The sequence below is a fragment of the Notechis scutatus genome, chromosome 2 (genome assembly GCF_049901735.1).
Source record: "Notechis scutatus isolate UNSWTSFEM ecotype Mainland chromosome 2, rNotScu1.2, whole genome shotgun sequence".
Lineage (NCBI taxonomy): Eukaryota > Metazoa > Chordata > Lepidosauria > Squamata > Elapidae > Notechis > Notechis scutatus.
The window spans coordinates 17,441,247-17,458,714 of NC_142010.1; the positions used below are offsets into that span (position 1 = coordinate 17,441,247).

The window sequence follows — 17,468 nt, forward strand, 5'->3', positions numbered from 1 at the left end:
AAGAATCAAATAAATTAATATAGGTAAAGGTAAAGGTTCCCCTCGCACATATATACTAATAGTTTCTGGCTCTAGGGGGCGGTGCTCATCTCCTTTACAAAGCCAAAGAGCCAGCGCTGTCTGACGACGTCTCCGTGGTCATGTGGCTGGCATGACTGAATGCCGAAGGCGCATGAAACGCTCTTACCTTTCCAGCAGAGATGGTATACAGCAGGTTCTGATCATTTCTGGAGAACTGGTAGTGGAAACTTTGAGTAGTTCGGAGAACCGGAAAATCCCACTTCTGACTGGTCCCGCCCCAATCTATTCTCTGCCTCCTGAGTCCCAGCTGATTGGCTGGGTCTTTTTTGGTTGTCCTGCACAGGAGAACAGAGTTGGAAAGCAAGTTAGTGGGATGGGGAGGGAATGGGGATTTTGCAGTAACCTTCCCCTGCCATGCCCACGAAGCCACACCCACCAACCCATACCCGCAGAACCAGTAGTAATTTTTTTTGAATCCCACCACTGCTTCCCACCAAAGTGGTGCCTATTTTTCCACTTGCATTTTTTTACATGCTTTCGAACTGCTAGGTTGGCAGAAGCTGGGACAAGTAACGGGCGCTCACTCCATTATGCGGTGCTAAGGATTCTAACCACTGAACTGCCGACCTTTCTGATTGACAAGCTCAGCATCTTAGCCACTGAGCCACCGCGTCCCTTCAAATTAATATAATATAATATAATAAAATCACCCCTTGCCCCAGTGACTGCAGATCACACCAGCCATTTAATGGGCTCCATCCCACTCAGGCCTGCTGGCAGAACCATCATGTATAACCTTTGGAGTTACAATGAAAAAATTAGCTCAGAAACTAAAACATTTGGACCTCATGTTTTTCACTCCATATCTGCTTAAAGAGGCGTGAGGGAGATATTATTTGACGGGCTACAAGAAGAATCAATCTTCTCTACAATGGTTCCCTAGGTTGATTTGTTTTGTATTCAGATATGTTATTCTAATCACACCTGGAACAACAGACAACAAGACAAAAAGGTAATTGAAATATACATCAAATTTATTTTGTAGATGTGTTCTGAGCATGCAAGTTACAAGAAGAATAGCAACAATGCAGAGAAGGTTCCATTTCCAAATTTTTATCACTGCACCAAATCACCAACATGAGCTAAGCAGAGAAATCATTATGTACATTGAGCCACTGTGGAATTTCTTTTACATATGTATTATACAACAGGTAAGCTGCAATTCCATGCAGGTTTCTTCAGGAATAAATGCAATTAAATCAAGGATGAGCAGCATCTGGTCCTTCAAAATGTTGTTGGATGGCAAATCACCATACTCCTTGCCATTGACCATGTTTGCTCAGGATGTTTGGAAGTGGCATTCAGTAAAATCTGGAAAGAGCCCACATTGCTAATCCCTGGATTAAAAGAGAAACAAGATATGGATTAGAGAATAATGCTGAGGATCAAGGGTCTTCAAACTTGGCAAGTTTAAGACTTGTGGACTTCAACTCCCAGAATTCCTGAGCTAACATGACTGGAGGAGGAATTCTGGGATTTGAAGTCCACAAGTCTTAAAGCTGTCAAGTTTGAAGACCCCTGTTGTAAATATTAGATGCTCTTGGCAAGTTCTTCAGATGAAAAAAGAGAGGTATTTCTGGAGAGTCACAGAGAATATCAGCCACAATACTTACCAGCTTTCTCTAATTCCAAATCTGAGGAAAAGGTGGTGCTTCTCCATTACATTTGTCAGTGGTGCAACAACTTGAAACACGAACATATGGACCCTCCTTCGATGTTCTGTTGCAAAACCAATTTCCAAAATGGCTATAGATACAGGTATACCTTAGGAAGTAGAGGTTACCATCTACAAGGGGAAAGATAAGAATATGTGAAATGGGTACCTTTTAAAAAAAACAATATGTGGCAAGGAAATATGAAACTTGCTGTGTACCTGACGTAACTGATCAACTGCACTCTGCACTGGCTGTGCTGCTTGGAGCCAAGGGGCATGGCTAATCCAATATCATTAACAACTGGTTTGGAAGCTTGATATAAGTGATGGAGTAGAGTGATCTACCAAGTTTTCTCAAAAATAAGACCCTGTCTTATATATTTTTTGCCACCAAAAAAGGCACCGGGTCTTATTTTGGGGGGATGTCATCCACTGACTAACCTCACTTGCATGTGTCACCCCCTGGCCTCTTTTCACTGTCAGAGGCCTTCAGGAATTTCTTCTTCTACAACCAGCCAGGCTTTCCTGAAGGCATCTGCAGCCAATAACAGAGCTCTGGATCAATCCAGAGCTTGTTATCATCTACAGAGGCTTTTAGGAAAGCCTTGCCAACCTTGCTGGCTGCAGAAGAAATGGGCCAGCAAGGCAGGTGTCCAGGTGTGCAAGGCCTGGCTACAACTGTCCAAAGGTAAGTAGTGGGGCAGCTCCACCCCCATCCCCACCCTAGCTTAATTTTTACTTGTGTACTCTGGAGTGGGAAGGATCTTAATTAGGGCTTATTTTGAGGGTAGGGCTTATATTGAGTGCACATGTAAAAATCAAACTAAGACTTACTTTCAGGGTAGGTCGTATTTTTGGAGAAACAGGGTAGTTAACTGTAGATATAATGATGGGGATATGAGCAATATCTTGATGAAGTCTCCCAGCAGGATTCCTATGGAAGCAACTGCCTTCTTCTTGAAGCTGGCATTGTACACAAATGTCTCATGTACCATATGTCCCACATCAGTTTTCCAGGAGATCAGTTATAGCACAAAACTCACTGTTGGTATGTTAGTAGGACATAAGATGAGCTTCAGCTAATGTAAATTGGGAGTTCTGTCAATGTGCATTCAAGCTCCTTCCTATTCCAGTTTTCACCCTTTTCCATTCTATCTTTCTTCTTCCCAGCCAGATGGACAGACAGACAGATAGACAGACAGTCAGACGACAGAGGAAAGTGTGTGTGTGTGTGTGTGTGTTAAGCATTACATAAGTGGGTGGATCTGCACAAGGCAGGAAACCAACTTCTCATAGTGAAGGTAATGCCCAGCATCTACATAGAAATTAGGGTTACTGATTTAAGCAGACTTAAATAGCTAATTGTAGCTTGGCAAGTCATCAGCAGAATCCTCACTAAATCTTTATAGATTGGACAGCAAGGTTTTTATTGCAAGAAGAGCAAAAAACACTGTGGAACAATTAAAGATGACTACGCAGGCTGCATCTGGAACTGGCTGCACATGAGATGGAAGTGATGTTGTGAGGACACATCTGTTAAAAACAATTGATGAAGCATCTTCAGGACATTGTAAATGATACCTGGGGGTGATCCCAGAACCTTTCTCCAGGTACATCAGTTATTTTATTTATTGATCAATCAAAGTTATATAGCTGCCCATCTCATGAGTGGGACAAAACAGTAAAAACACACCTTAAATAATCATTAAAATATAAATATACATAATACCATGGGAGAGTGTTTTGAAGAGTCGCACACAATGAAATCCCCTTGTGCCTCTCTGTTACTTATTACTGTCCCTGCAATCTCTTTGGCTGAGTAACTCTTGCCAAGTGAGGACACTGCCTTGAAAGGTTTCCAAGCTCTCCAATGAACCTGCTTTAGAACAAACAACAAGGGTTGTTGGCTGTGCTTTTCTCTGTGAGAGATACTGCCCTTTACATGTGGCAGAAGGTTATCAGGGAAGACAGATAGATAGATGAAGCCTGTTGGGTGAAGGTGGTGGTCTAGGAGCTAGGAGACCCTCAATGGCAGTTCTTCTTTGGACACGAAGGCTGGTTGGATGACCAGATGATCTGCCCACCTCTCAGGTCACTATTGGATGGTTGTTGTGGGGAAAGTTGTGCAAAACAAATGTGGGATTGAAATTTAATAAAACACATGTGAAGATGTGCATCTGATTAAGTGGTTCTATGTGCAGCTCAATATGAGAGCTAGCTTGAAGGCGATGAACCAGAAACCAGGAGAATGTGAATTCTAGTTCTTCCTCAATCATAGATGCTTTGAGTGTCTTTGACACAATTACTCTGTCTCAGCCCACCCCACTCGGGGTGTACACTGTCTTGAGCTGTACAAAATAAAAGCAGGACCTCACAATTAAAAAAAAATGGTACCCTCTCGACATGAAAGGAAAAAGAAAAAGCATAAAATGCTGTCTGTGAGAGTGTTTAGTCTACACCAGTAAATAAACAACCAGCTCCTGATTCCCATTTTAGAGCCCTCAAGACTATTGGTGGTTCTTACCATGGGAGTTCAATGGCTACATATTGCTGCTCAGATTTCAATCCCCATCTTTGTTTTCTTTTAAAAATGTTTTCAGTGGGTCAGCAAGGAACATTCTCTAAAATCTGGGTAATTTTAACATTTGCCCCATGAATCCCACCAGCTACAGTAGCAATAATGCCCATCTCATATCTGTCCAAGGAGTCAGCAATCTCCAAATCTTTTGGAAAACAGCTCTCATAACCTTTGGCCACTTGTCCACATTGGCTGGTGATTAAAAAGGGATCAGTCTGCTGACTTCTGCTTTAGACCAGATCTGCATCATGATTGACCTCTGCTTTCAAAAAGGAAGGGCCCATTTTAGGATTGGGCTGCTACCGGTTCGCACCGGTTCAAGCGAACTGGATGTTAATTTTACATCTGGTTTACTGAACTGGTAGTTGCAATGACTGGTTGGTCCTGCCCTCCTGTCCCTCCCAGGAGTCTCCACATAGCCATTTTGGATCCCAGGTAAGTGCTAGGCCCACATGGAGGCTCGGGGAGGGCGAAAAACAGGCCTTCTGGAGGCTCTGTGGATGCCAGAAATGGGCCTGTTTCCGGCCTCCAGAGAGCCTCCAGAGCCCGAGGGGAGGGGGAACGAGCCTCCTGAAGGCTCAAGGAAAGCCTATGGAGCCCGGAAAGGGCAAAAAGTGGGTCTCCCAGAAGTTCCAGAAGGCCAGAAATGGGCCCATTTCTGGCATCCACAGAGCCTCTGGAGCCCAGGGAGGCTGTTTTTGACCTCCTGGAGGCTCAAGGGAAAGCCTCTGGAGCCAGGGGAATGTGAAAATGCCCCCCCCCCCCCCACTATGGTGCAGGAGTCTGACTAGGTCACACCCACCATGGCCATGGCCACCCATCAACCAATTGCTGAAATTTTTGAAGCCCATCCCTGGCCCATTTGTGTCAAGATAGTAATGGAACAAATTGCATCTCTGGTGTGCCACCTAGAAGAGGCGACCACAGGTCTGTAAGTTGGATAAGATGAATTTAAGCAACGTTGAACAGGAGGAAGCAAAGAATAGCAACTACTTTGTGATGTGTGGAATCAAATGGTCTTCACCTTCTCCATTTGGGAAACAATGTCTGTCAGCCGAGACAAACCTGAACAGAACCATTCTTAAAATATCAAAACCGCCATCCAAGATCCTCGCCTGCACTAAACTATATTCACATCCCCATATCTGGCTGGCTTTCTTCCCCTTATTGCATGTTTTTCATTCTTGGATCTTACCGAGATAACTTGCATATGAGTAACATTGTCCAGTGTAAGTCTTACAGGTTTCTTCTTTCTCATAGCAATCTTTGCCATTTCCAGAGTCACAGACTCTACATACGATACCTTGGGCTGACAGAGAAGAGGAGAGCATTAAAGGGACACAACATCAACAAACAAAGGCATGAAGTGGTTTTGTTTGAATAAGAAGCAAGAATTGTCTTGCAAGCAGGGGAGTTTTCCATAAGCAGATGCATTTTGTGAGAAATCTATTTCTCTTTCTGATTAGATTACAGATTAAAAGAATTGGAAGGGACCTTGTAGGTCATCTAGTCCAACCCCCCACCCAAGCAGTCTTGAGACCATTTCTGCTTCCCATCAATGCTTTATATATCTAATGGATGGCCATGACCCTATTTAGATGTTTTTCAAGTAGACAGAGATTTGCCAGAAATAGAGAGGGAAAGGTTTGATTGTACAGCAACATTTCCCTACTGCAGAATTAGACACAATTTTGTGCCCCTAAATTAAATAAAAACCCTAAATTAGAAAATGTATATAAAATATAACAGCTAACCAAATCCAATGACAATTTTCATATTTTCAAGAAGGAACAAGTGGAAAGTATTACTGGAAAATGCAAATTGTTCAGGCAAAAAGTAAACAGTGAGTAAAATATATCATGTGTTTTACTGATCTTTTTAACAGCACTGTAAGCAGTTGGAAATCAATCACAATTAAGACCACCATGTGTTGTGGCTCCGGGTTTGGAATCTGCTCCTGTGGCAGATATGAGTTCAAGTGATGAGGATATGGCAGCAAAATATGAGCCGGCATTGCTTAGTGACTTGGATAGTAGCCAGGATGAGGAGATGGATGTAACAAGGGGAGATAAACCTGATTTAATAGAGTTGTCAGGACCTTCGACCTCCTCTGGTTCGTTATCTGAGCAGCAGCCAGGAATGGCTGACAGGGAAGGCATGAGAGAGTTTTCCAGTGGAGAAGACAATTTGGAGAACTTATGGCTTGACGTCAGAAACAGAAGGAGGCTCAGATGTTAATCTCAATTAGGGAGAAGGCATCGAGCCAGTAATTAATTAGGGAAATTAACACGATCCATAAGTGGATAAAAGGACACGGCTGGGCTGGTGGAACTCGCCAGAAGCAAAGTGTCTAAATGGAGTGAAGATATGCAATAAACTCTCTGAGGCTTGTGAATTACTGCTACGCCAGGATTGCTGGACAGAGTGTGGATTTATTGCTGTGTTTTGGAATTACTCCAGCCGTTCTCTTGTGGGGGTTTGTTTTTGATTTGAATTAATTCTGAAACGGCTGCTTTTTGTTTTGCTAGCCTGCAATTAAAGGGGAGACATAACAACTATGCGTATAGGGAAGATTAAATCTCTACCTTCTACAGATTGTTTTGGGAAATTCAGTTTCATCTTTGCAAAGGTTATTTTTTAATTACGATGAAGGTAACTGATTTCTGCTCTAGAGCCCCTTTAAAAACAGTCGATGAATCTTTTAAAAGGCACCAACAGCAGAAATCAATTTTAGTAAGCCAGCAGCTGGAAACTGAGGAAAATCTTAATCCGTCTGTTGTACCCTGCTTTGTCCTGCAGTCAACAAAAATCAGAAAGGAGCTGCCATTTTTGTATTTAATCCTCATTCTTGACACTCAAAAGAGGGCTGTGAAAATATTTACAGACCATTTACATCCTGTTTCAACTCCTACCCTCAAAACAATGCTATAGAGCACTGCATACCAGAACAACTAGACACAAGGACAGTTTTTTACTGAACGTCATCACTCTGCTAAAAAAATAATTCCCTCAACACTGTCAAACTATTTACTAAGTCTGCATTACTATTACTATTAATCCTCCCATCCTTCCTTTCCCCATCTCCTCTCACTTATGACTGTATGACTGTAACCTTATTGCTTGTATCCCAACGATTTTTATTGACTGTTTCCTAGTATGATTTTATTGCTTATTGTACCCTATGACTATTATTAAGTGTTGTACCTGATGATTCTTGACTCTTGATGTATGTATCTTTTCTTTTACGTATACTGAGAGGTTACAGTATGCACCAAGACAAATCCCTTGTGTGCCCAATCACACTTGGCCAATAAATAATTCTACCTACCTACCTACCTACCTACTATCTGCCTGCCTGCCTGCCTGCCTGCCTGCCTACCTACCTACCTACCTATCTATCTACCTATCTATCTATCTACCTACCTATCTACCTACCTACCTATCTAACTATCTATCTATCTAACTATCTATCTATCTATTCAACAACTGAAGAAGTTTCATAACTCAAATCATCATTAACCCCAGTCAAATGATTTAGCTGGGCAGCAGGTCAAGAAAAGCTGAGGCTTCCAACTGCTTAACAGGAGCAAGTCTCTTTGGAGCAGTTCAGGCGTTGCATGGGGCAAGTGCAGACGGACTTCATTCTATGGGAAATGCAGGCTGTGGAATGGGATATCCCAGGGAAGGAACATATTGAACAGGGCTGGAGAACAGTAAGTCCTGAGATGTTTTGAATCTACCTAGAACAGGGCTGTCAAACTCCCAGCCCATGGGCCCGATGCATCATGCACTGGCCATGCCCATCCCTGCTTTAACAAAGGGGGAGAAAAAGTTGCGATACATCATGTGATGACGCCATGACAATGTGAGCTTGACACCCCTGACCTAGAAAAATCAGGTGGGTGAAGAGCAGACTATCTAAATTCTCTTCCCTCTATCATGTATAGATGAATTCAGGAAAAAACCACATCTGAATATGGACGAGTTTTCCTGGAATATGTTTTGGTGTGTGCTCTGGAGAACTAGGCACACCAGCTAATCTCATCCATTTCTGCATGGTGAGTTTTTCAGGTTCCTGCCTGTAAGCATTTTAAGTCCCGTCAACCAGCCATTTTATTGACTGAATCCCTTTCCGTTTTTATCCTTCCATCCATTCCCTGATGCTATTAGAAGACAGGAGGCCTTCTCAAAGCGATGGGCTCAGTGCATATGCTCCTACAAGAGTTTTTGCATCTTCTAGCTTGAGATTCAAATTGTATGTCTCTAAAGTCATGCAAATACCTACCAGTGCTGGTGAAGAGCAGAGCAGGGAAGCAGAGTAGAAAAATCACATTCATCCCGATATAGGTCTCTCAAAAGTGGAGATGTCCCGAGCCAATATTAATGAGCAAAAAAAGTGGAATAAGAAGCAGAAATTCAACTGGGGATGGGGTTTCTAGTGTGGGTTCACCAAACGTCCGAGATCAGCCAATAAGGCATGGGACAAAGATGCGTGCATGTATGTTTTCTTTTGGGAGTGAAAAGAGGCAGATACTGCAGCCAAACAAAGTCCCAGGAGTTGGAAAACAAATCAATAACTCTGTACATGGTGCCCTTCGAGTCACTTCCACAAAATCCACCCTAAAAACCTTGACCTACTGGTACGTTTGCCTGCAATTCTGCAAAGAAAAAACAAACACACGATTGCTTGTGTTTTCAATTAAATAGCAGGAAAGAAAGTCTTGCCCAGAAGAGAAATCCAAAGGAAAGCATATCCAAGGTTTGACTGCCCACTATAGGAAGCCTCCCCTCCCTAGAGAATGAAACATTTTGGGGAATATTAAAAGAGGTAGAATATTACATTTTCCAAAGGAGAAATGGGATCAGAGGTTTTCAAGGTTTCCGATTCATGCTGGGAGCCCATCCTCGGGGGACTTTTATTTTATTTATTTATTTTATTTGTCAAGCAAGTATTAGATAACAGGTGTAAGTATAAACATGATTGTGAATACATGAAACGGATACGAATAAAAAGGGAATATTAGGACAGAGACGGTAGGCATGTCGTTGTGCTTATGCACACCCCTTACAGACCTCTTAGGAAAGAGGTGAGGTCAATAGTAGACAGTCTAAGGTTGAAGTTTTTGGGGTTTGGGGAAGAAACCACAGAGTCAGGTAGAGTATTCCAGACATTGACTACTCTGTTGCTGAAGTTGTGTTTCCTTCAATTAAGTTTGGTGCGGTTTACCTTGAGTTTGTATCTATTGTGTGCTCTTGTATTGCTATGGTTGAAAGTGAAGTATTCATTGACAGGTAGGACATTGCAATGTATGATTTTATATACTACACTTAGATCGGACCAAAGGTGGTGTAGTTCTAGATTTTCTAGGTCTAGAATTTCAAGTCTGGTGGCATAAGGTATTCTGTTGCGAGTAGAGGGGTGGGGGACTTATCTCTAGCACAATGTGTACTGTTCCGTGTGTGGTATTTATAGTGCCTGTTGTAAGTGGCTTTTGATATGTTGATTGGTCTGTATTGATGGCGGGCTTTTAAGTCATTGGCTGTTTGTTTGTTTGTGCTGCCCAGCCCTTGCCTTCTAAAAACTTGATAGGCTGTAAATCAGCACTCCTGTTGGCTGACGTGGGGTCTGTTTCCCAACCTTTTTTTCCCCTTTCTCATTCCATAAAGGCCTCTGAAATCTTCTTTGTTTCAAGTAAGATAGCAGAGCAGAGATGGCGGAACACAGTGGTGGGGTTCAAAGTTTTTTACCATTGGTTCTGTGGGCATGGCTTGGTTGGCGTGGCTTGGTGGGCATGGGAGGGGAAGGATAACTGTAAAATCTCCATTCCCACCCCACTCCTGGGGGAAAATTACTGCAAAATCCCCATTCCCGCCCCAGCCCACTAACCTGCTTTCCAGCTCCGTTCTCCTGTGCAAGGCAACAAAAGAAGATCCAGCCGATCAGCTGGGACTCGGGAGGCAGAGAATAGATGGGGGTGGGGCCAGTCAGAAGTGGTATTTGCCGGTTCTCTGAACTACTCAAAATTTCCACTACTGGATCTCCAAAAACTGGTCAGAACCTGCTGAATACCACCTCTGGTGGAACAGCTTAAGTGTGAAAGATTTTCACCCCTGTTATAATCTGAGGAGACTCCCAAAGTAGATCTTCTCCTTTTCCTGTGGAACCAGTGGGAGTAAGCAAACTTTCTACCCTACCAACCTCCTAATTCTACTTTACAGGATCACTGTTGAGAAATACAAGTTAAAAATACATTCCCAAACCTGGATTAGTTGCAGTACCTGGGTCAAAATATCTTGAATAGTCACTCATTGCAAGCAGAGTAGGAGGTGTGGTTTTAAGAAAGGCACATGACATTTTAGGGAGCACCATGAAAAGTTTCAAACAACAATGGGCATCACCAGGGATCAAAAACCAAATTCTGTGAAGAAAGGTGGAAGGACTTGGGACTCTATCGTGGAAAGGAATATCCATATAGTTCAGTTCCAAGCTGGGAGAAAGACACTGGAAACACGGAGGCTGATGGAAAAGAAGGTTTAATGATGAAGCAGAACCACATAGGTTTGCTGTTCTGGGAAGCTGACAAAATGGAGTTGAGATTGGGTGTGTGGGTGTGTGGGTTATACCTTCTTTGGCCTTTGCACTTGAGCTTCCTGTTCCTGTGCAAGAACGTGTATTCTATTGGCTGTTGTCAGAATCCTATGGGGTCATATAGGAGTTATGTAGAGGTCATAGCTGGCTATATAGGCAAAAGAGGAAATGCAAGTCCTAGGTGTTTGTCTGAGCTAAGTTTGGTTGAAGTTTGGACTGCTCTGGGGGTGGTGCAATGAAGGGGCTTTGGACTGCTTTGGACTGGGCTGCTTCTAATCCTACCTGTCTGCCTTTTTTTTCCAGAATATCCTGTCTTCAGTGGATTATCAGATCTGCATTTCTAAAAGGTGACCTCCTCAGTTTCTACTTGGGGGCATGGAGACTGGGGCTGGTTTCTGAATCAGCCAGCCCAATCTTTCTTAATGGGCACAAAATATCTGCTGGGGGCTATTAAGAAAGACTGAATCTGCTTCCTGTCTCTAAAAAAAACATGTTTCTCCATTTCTCATTTAGGGAAATGTAATATTCTGCCTTTTTTAATATTCCTCAAAATACTTCATTCTTCTCTGGGGGAGGAGTGGCCTCCCACAATATAATATTGAGAAAAACAACAAGAGAGATAATATATCATTGATTTTCAAACTTCTAAAGGTGTCTCTCCAAGAAGCTCAAGGCCTCTTTCTTTTGAGAGTGAATCCTACTGATGCAAAGTGAGGTTGAGTTTCCCTTCTTAAGCCTTCAAGCAGAGCTAGGTGTTGGAAGAAAAATCTGGCCTGGTTCCAAGCCAGGAGAGAAAGACGCTGGAAATAAAATGGAGGCTGATTGGAAAGAAGGACTCTGTTTATTGATGAGCAGAACCAACAACAGCATGGAGTTCTGGGACAGCTGACAAATTGGCTTGATGACTACATGGATTTTTATAGGGTTCTGAGATGCTGCAGTGGGTTATACAAAGTAGTAAAAGCCTGGTGTCTTTGGCTATTCTAATGGTGGTGGGTTAATCCTATTATGTTCCAAAGATCATGTCCTGTTCTTAGAATTTGGATGGAGATGTTTGTAAATTTTAATCCCATCCCTGCAGATGAAGTTGTTTTAGGCTGGCCTGGATTTCTTAATGGGCACAAAATATCCATCTAAAGACTTCAGGTCTCTGCTGGATGCAGCAAGACTGGGGTTGCCTTTAAGAATCTGTTTTCCTCTGGTCCCAGTGACTGACCCGGATTGGATCCTGCAACGTTATCCTGGGACACATATATTTGCCTTCATTTGAGAAAGGAAAAAAATCCCACAAAACAGAGAGGAGGATGCCAGGACAAGAACGGTTTCTATAAATATTCTCCCTAGTAAGCTAATACAGCCTCCTGAAACAAATTTCACCATGCAAGTTTGCATTTTTTGTTGTTGCCTAGAGTGACAGGTATTTTAAAAATTAAATGAAAAATAAGAACGTGACAGTAAGAAGACCATGGCAGCAAAAAAAAAAAAAACATCAAAGCTAACAGCAATACAAACACAGAAAAGCATTAAAAATTGTTTTGGCTAGGAAAGGGGAAGAAACTTTTCCTCTTGCACAAAGGAACCAAAGGTGATTCTGTCTAGTGAGCACATACAACTATGAGCTGGGGCCACCACCACATAGGGTCTCCCACTTGTCACTAGTCTCTTTGTTAAACAAGGGTGCATGTAGGGGTCTCAGGTATAATCTTGGAGTCTGACTTGGTACAGAAAACTTCTACAGGTGGGCTTTAAAGCAAGAAAGCAAAGCAGCAACTCTTTTAACAGGGGTGTAAAAGAGAATGTTGCAATCATTAGTTTGACCATTTACTTTCTGCTTATCTTTCCACACACACACCCTTTCAAACACTGAAATGCTCACTGAAACAAAAGGGGTATCCTTTCCAGGATGGGTAAAACCATCATCCATCTCTGTGACTCCAGGTTATAGGATTCAGAAGTCTGCCTTACAGACTGTCTTGTTCCAAAATGAAAGGAGTCTGGGCTTGCTGTGTCTGGCAAGCATTGTCCACACATGTTGGATCCTGCCCCACACAGCAAGCATTAACAACACACAATTCTTTACTGCTTTCCCTACATCTGTATCTCTCCTCTACAAACACAGATACATGGATTCATAGATAAAGCTCTTAAATGAAAAAGATCCCATCATTAGGACTGCAGAAAAAACAATTACTACCAGCCTGCCTTCCATCGAGGACCTGTATACTGCACGAGGTAAAAAGAGGGCTGTTAAAATATTTACAGATCCCTCACATCCCGGACATAAACTGTTTCAACTCTTACCCTCAAAACAACACTATAGAGCAGGGGTGGGCAAACTATGGCCTGCATGGGCCACATCCGGCCCGTTGGTCTTTTTAATCTGCCCGCCAAGATTGGTACAGAATTAAGGTTTGATGTGAATGATTGAATGATTGCATTCATTTGATTTTGACTTGTAATGACAGGCATTTCGACACCAGGTGGCAGCCCGTCTGTCAAATTTTAAAAGTCAATGAGGCCCCCGAGCCAAAAAGTTTGCCCACCCCTGCTATAGAGCATTGCACACCAGAATAACTAGACACAAGGACAGTTTTTTCCTGAATGCCGTCACTCTGCTAAACAAATAATTCCCTCAACACTGTCCAACTATTTACGAAGTCTGTTCTACTATTATTATTAATCTTCTCATCCTTCCTATCACCCATTTCCTAACACTTGTGACTATATGACTGTAACTTTGTTGCTTGTATCCTTATGATTTATATTGACTGTTTCCTAGGATGATTTGATTGCTTATTGTACCCTATGACTATTATTAAGTGTTGTACCTGATGATTCTTGACTCTTGATGTATGTATCTTTTCTTTTATGTACACTGAGAGCATTTGCACCAAGACAAATCCCTTATGTGTCCAATCACACTTGGCCAATAAAAATTCTATTCTATTCTATTCTATTCTATTCTATTCTACTCTATTCTATTCTATTCCATTCCATTCCATTCCATTCTATCTCGTCAGGCTAAGTAGTCACCCAGCATTAAGATACATTTCTCAGCAACTTAGAAGCACAACATTGGAGGAGATGCAGAAACTGGAGAAGGGCTTTCTATGGATGGGGTAAAATAAAGAAGAATGGTTGGAGAATGCAGGCATCGATCCTGCTACCTCTTGCATGCTAAGCAAGCGCTCTACCATTTGAGCTAATTCCCCAGCTGTTGGCTAGCACTGTTGCAAAATTTCCCAAGAAAGAAACCAAGATAATATACAAAAACTAGCAGAAGATTGATGTTCCATACTGAGAGTGCAATCCAACCTACCTCCATCAAAGGAAGCCCCTTGAATCAATATATTTATTTATTTGATTTATTTGATTTGTCAATTGCTTACAAGATAACAGGTATAAGTATAAAAATAGTTATGAACACATGAGATGGATACGTATAAGAAAAATAAAATGAAACAATAGGACAGAGATGGTAGGCACGATTGATGCGCTTATGCACACCCCTACAGGCCTCTTAGGAAAGGGGTGAGGTCAATAGTAGACAGTCTAAGGTTAAAGTTTTTGGGGTTTGGGGAAGAAACCACAGAGTCAGGTAGAGTATTCCAGACATTGACCACTCTGTTGCTGAAGTCGTATTTCCTGCAATCAAGTTTAGTGCAGTTAACCTTGAGTTTGTATCTATTGTGTGCTCTTGTATTGTTATGGTTGAAGCTGATGGCCCATTGGCTGGATACGTCATGCGCTGGCCATGCTCACCCCCGGTTTAGTGAAGGGGGGAAAAGTTGTGATACATCATATGACAACAATGTGTCATCGCAAGTTTGACACCCCTGATCTAGACCAACAGTTGCCAACTGGTGGTCTGTGGCCCACTGGTGGTCCGTGAGAAAATTTTGGTGGTCCGCAGAGAAATATCATCCCAGAGCACCCCTCAAAGCAATTAATCCAGGCTGTGTAGGAACACAAGGCTATGCCGCCCTCATGGGCTGCGGGAATCCTCCCCGCCCACTCACTCCTTACTTGACAAACTTGCCTCCTAAGTTGCTATTTTTCCTTTTTTCCCCCTGACCATCAGCTGTTCTGCTGTGCCAGGAGATTTATATTAGCTAGAAAGCAGGAAATCGTTGGATTTCTTGCTTTCTAGATAGATAATCTTTAGATCTTAAAAGCAGAGCCGAACCTCCCTTAGGACTGAAGGTTCTATTATTAAGTGCATACTCAGATAGCCAATGGCAGAAACACAGATCTCTAAGTCAATCTGTGATTCTATGAGCAACTCAATCTGCCTGCCTGCTTTGCCTGATTTTGGGTAAAAGTTGCTTTTCTTTATAAAAAATTCAACATTTACATAAATATTTATAATATTTACATACAAGCCATGCCCAACCAGTCACATGACCAGCAAGCCACACCCACAAATTAGGCCATGTCCAAGAACCAGTTGTTAAGAAATTTGAATCCCACCCCTGCCTCTGTATATCTGCCCAGTTGCTGTATATCTGCCCAGAATCCTGCCCAGTTGCTGTTTCCAGCTTGTTGTTGTTGTTAGTTGCGGAGTCATGTCTGATCCATCGCGACCCCATGGACAACGTCCCTCCAGGCCTTCCTGTCCTCTACCATCCCCTGGAGTCCATTTAAGCTCACACCGACTGCTTCAGTGACTCCATCCATCCACCTCATTCTCTGTCATCCCCTTCTTCTATTGCTCTCAATCTTTCCCAGCAATAGGCTCTGGTGTTCTAAGAATGATTATTTTATAAAAAAAGATGGCGGCACTTCAACATTTAATTATGTCTCCTTCAGCGGTGGAATTCAATTTTTTTTACTACTGGTTATGTGGGCGTGGCTTGGTGGGCGTGGTTTGGCTTGGTGGGCATGGCAGGGTAAGGATACTGCAAAATCCCCATTTCCTCCCCACTCCTCTAACCTGCTTTCCAGCTCCGTTCTCCTGTGCAGGGCAACAAAAGAAGACCAAGCCAATCAGCTGGGACTCAGAAGGCAGAGAAGAGATGGGGGCAGGGCCAGTCAGAGGTGGCATTTGCCGGTTCTCTGAACTACTCAAAATTTCCGCTACTTGTTCTCCAGAACTGGTCAGGACCTCCTGAATATCACTTCTAGTCCCCTTGATGTTTCTTTCCGATATTTTAATTGCCATTTAACTTTTCATTTTTCAGTCTTGGATCTCACTGATCATTGCTTGTTGACAAAATGAAATCTCTGACTTGAGAATCTCTAGCTCCCAATATAACTCCATAATGCAGCACAGCACACAGTTGGTTCTTAAAGTCTTGTCAGTTAGATGATTGATTGATAGACAGAAATACGCAGACAGAGAGACGGGTATCAGAGATTCTAGATATGTTGGAAAATGTCAAGGCTAAAATTTAAAGTCTCATTTGGCTAATAAGATTCCTCCTCCTCCTCCTCCTCCTCCTCCTCCTCCTCCTCCTCCTCACATGTAAGTCAGTCCAGTGCCAATCACCTTTCTGAATGTCTTGAAACAATTAGAGAACTGTGACTTGATACAATAGATGACTTTAGTAGAATTGACAGAAGAAGAGAAAGCAGAGGGTTGTTGTGGAGATCAGTTGGAAAACTACCAACGCTCCTGGAAGGATGGGTTAAGCCGGGGTGTCAAACTTGTGTCATTACAGCGTCATCAGGTAATGTTTTGTGACTTTTCCCCCTTCGCTAAACTGGACATGAGTGTGGCCAGTGCATGATGCATCCAGCCTGTGAGCCACACGTTTGACAGCCCTGGGATAAGTGAGGGCCTAGCTTGGAGTCATTGCGCAGCTGTAAGCAGGGGTGGGATTCTATCAGTTCGCACCTATTCGCTAGAACCAGTTTTTAACATTATAAGCAGTTTGGAGAACCGGTTGTTAGAAGAAATTACTGGCCTAATCCTGTGAGGAAGGCAGGAAGGAAACATTCTGGTGTTGCCTCTCCGTTAACCCTTATTACATTCTTGGCAGGACTAGACTTCCTGTCTCAGGAAATTCTCTGGAGTTTTTTCCCCCTCTTTTGCTGGTACTTTGCTTGTGTGGAGTGACCATTCAAAGTTACAATGGCACTGTAAAAAGTGACATATGACCATTTTTCACACTTATGACTGTTGCAGCATCCCCACAGTCATGAGAGGCCAGGCAAGGAGATGCGTGCCTCGATGTGAGTGATGTTGAGTTGGCCATGCTCAGCCAGTCACATGACTACCAAGCCATGCCCACCAACTAAGCCATGCCCACAGAACCAGTTGTTAAAAATTTGAATCCCACCCCTGGGTTCGCCATCACAGTGCTAAGTCATATCTAAAAAGAGATTTGATGAGAATGATTTTATACAGGGATGGCAATGGAGGAGGTAAAAATGGTCAAATAATATGGCCAAAATAAAGTAAACATGTGACTGGAGAATGTGGGCATCGATCCCACCACCTCTTGCATGCAAAGCAAGCGCTCTACCATATGAGCTAATTCCCCAGCTCAAATTACTCTTGACCCACCAAACTTCAAGAATTAGAATGCAAAAACTAAAGACATTAAAAAAAAAGTCATATAAGC

The 17,468-nt window shown here is 42.7% G+C and overlaps 1 protein-coding gene and 2 non-coding genes across 3 annotated transcripts; all 3 read right to left on the reverse strand.

The window, feature by feature from the left end:
• Positions 1-1,080: 1,080 nt before the first annotated feature.
• Positions 1,081-8,831, reverse strand: LOC148131848 (uncharacterized). Its single transcript, XM_087954373.1, has 4 exons — positions 8,599-8,831; positions 5,509-5,622; positions 1,695-1,867; positions 1,081-1,418 (listed from the first exon to the last, which is right to left on the reverse strand). Exons 1-3 carry the CDS (start codon positions 8,648-8,650, stop codon positions 1,704-1,706), a joined length of 330 nt encoding a protein of 109 aa, XP_087810499.1. The 5' UTR covers positions 8,651-8,831; the 3' UTR covers positions 1,081-1,418; positions 1,695-1,703.
• Positions 8,832-14,041: 5,210 nt separating this feature from the next.
• On the reverse strand, positions 14,042-14,114 carry TRNAA-AGC (transfer RNA alanine (anticodon AGC)). Its single transcript has one exon. It is a non-coding gene; the product is annotated as a tRNA-Ala (tRNA).
• A 3,200-nt stretch (positions 14,115-17,314) lies between these two features.
• Positions 17,315-17,387, reverse strand: TRNAA-UGC (transfer RNA alanine (anticodon UGC)). The gene has a single exon. It is a non-coding gene; the product is annotated as a tRNA-Ala (tRNA).
• Positions 17,388-17,468: the final 81 nt, after the last annotated feature.

Bases quoted from the DNA above. Each gene is read 5' to 3' on its own strand.
- LOC148131848 (XM_087954373.1), bottom strand. From the start codon at position 8,650: ATGAATGTGATTTTTCTACTCTGCTTCCCTGCTCTGCTCTTCACCAGC. The intron at 5,623-8,598 runs GTAGGTATTTGC...CTTCTCTGTCAG, and splicing joins TCTGCTCTTCACCAGCACTG to CCCAAGGTATCGTATGTAGA. The intron at 1,868-5,508 runs GTAAGATCCAAG...TTCCCCTTGTAG, and splicing joins CTCATATGCAAGTTATCTCG to ATGGTAACCTCTACTTCCTA.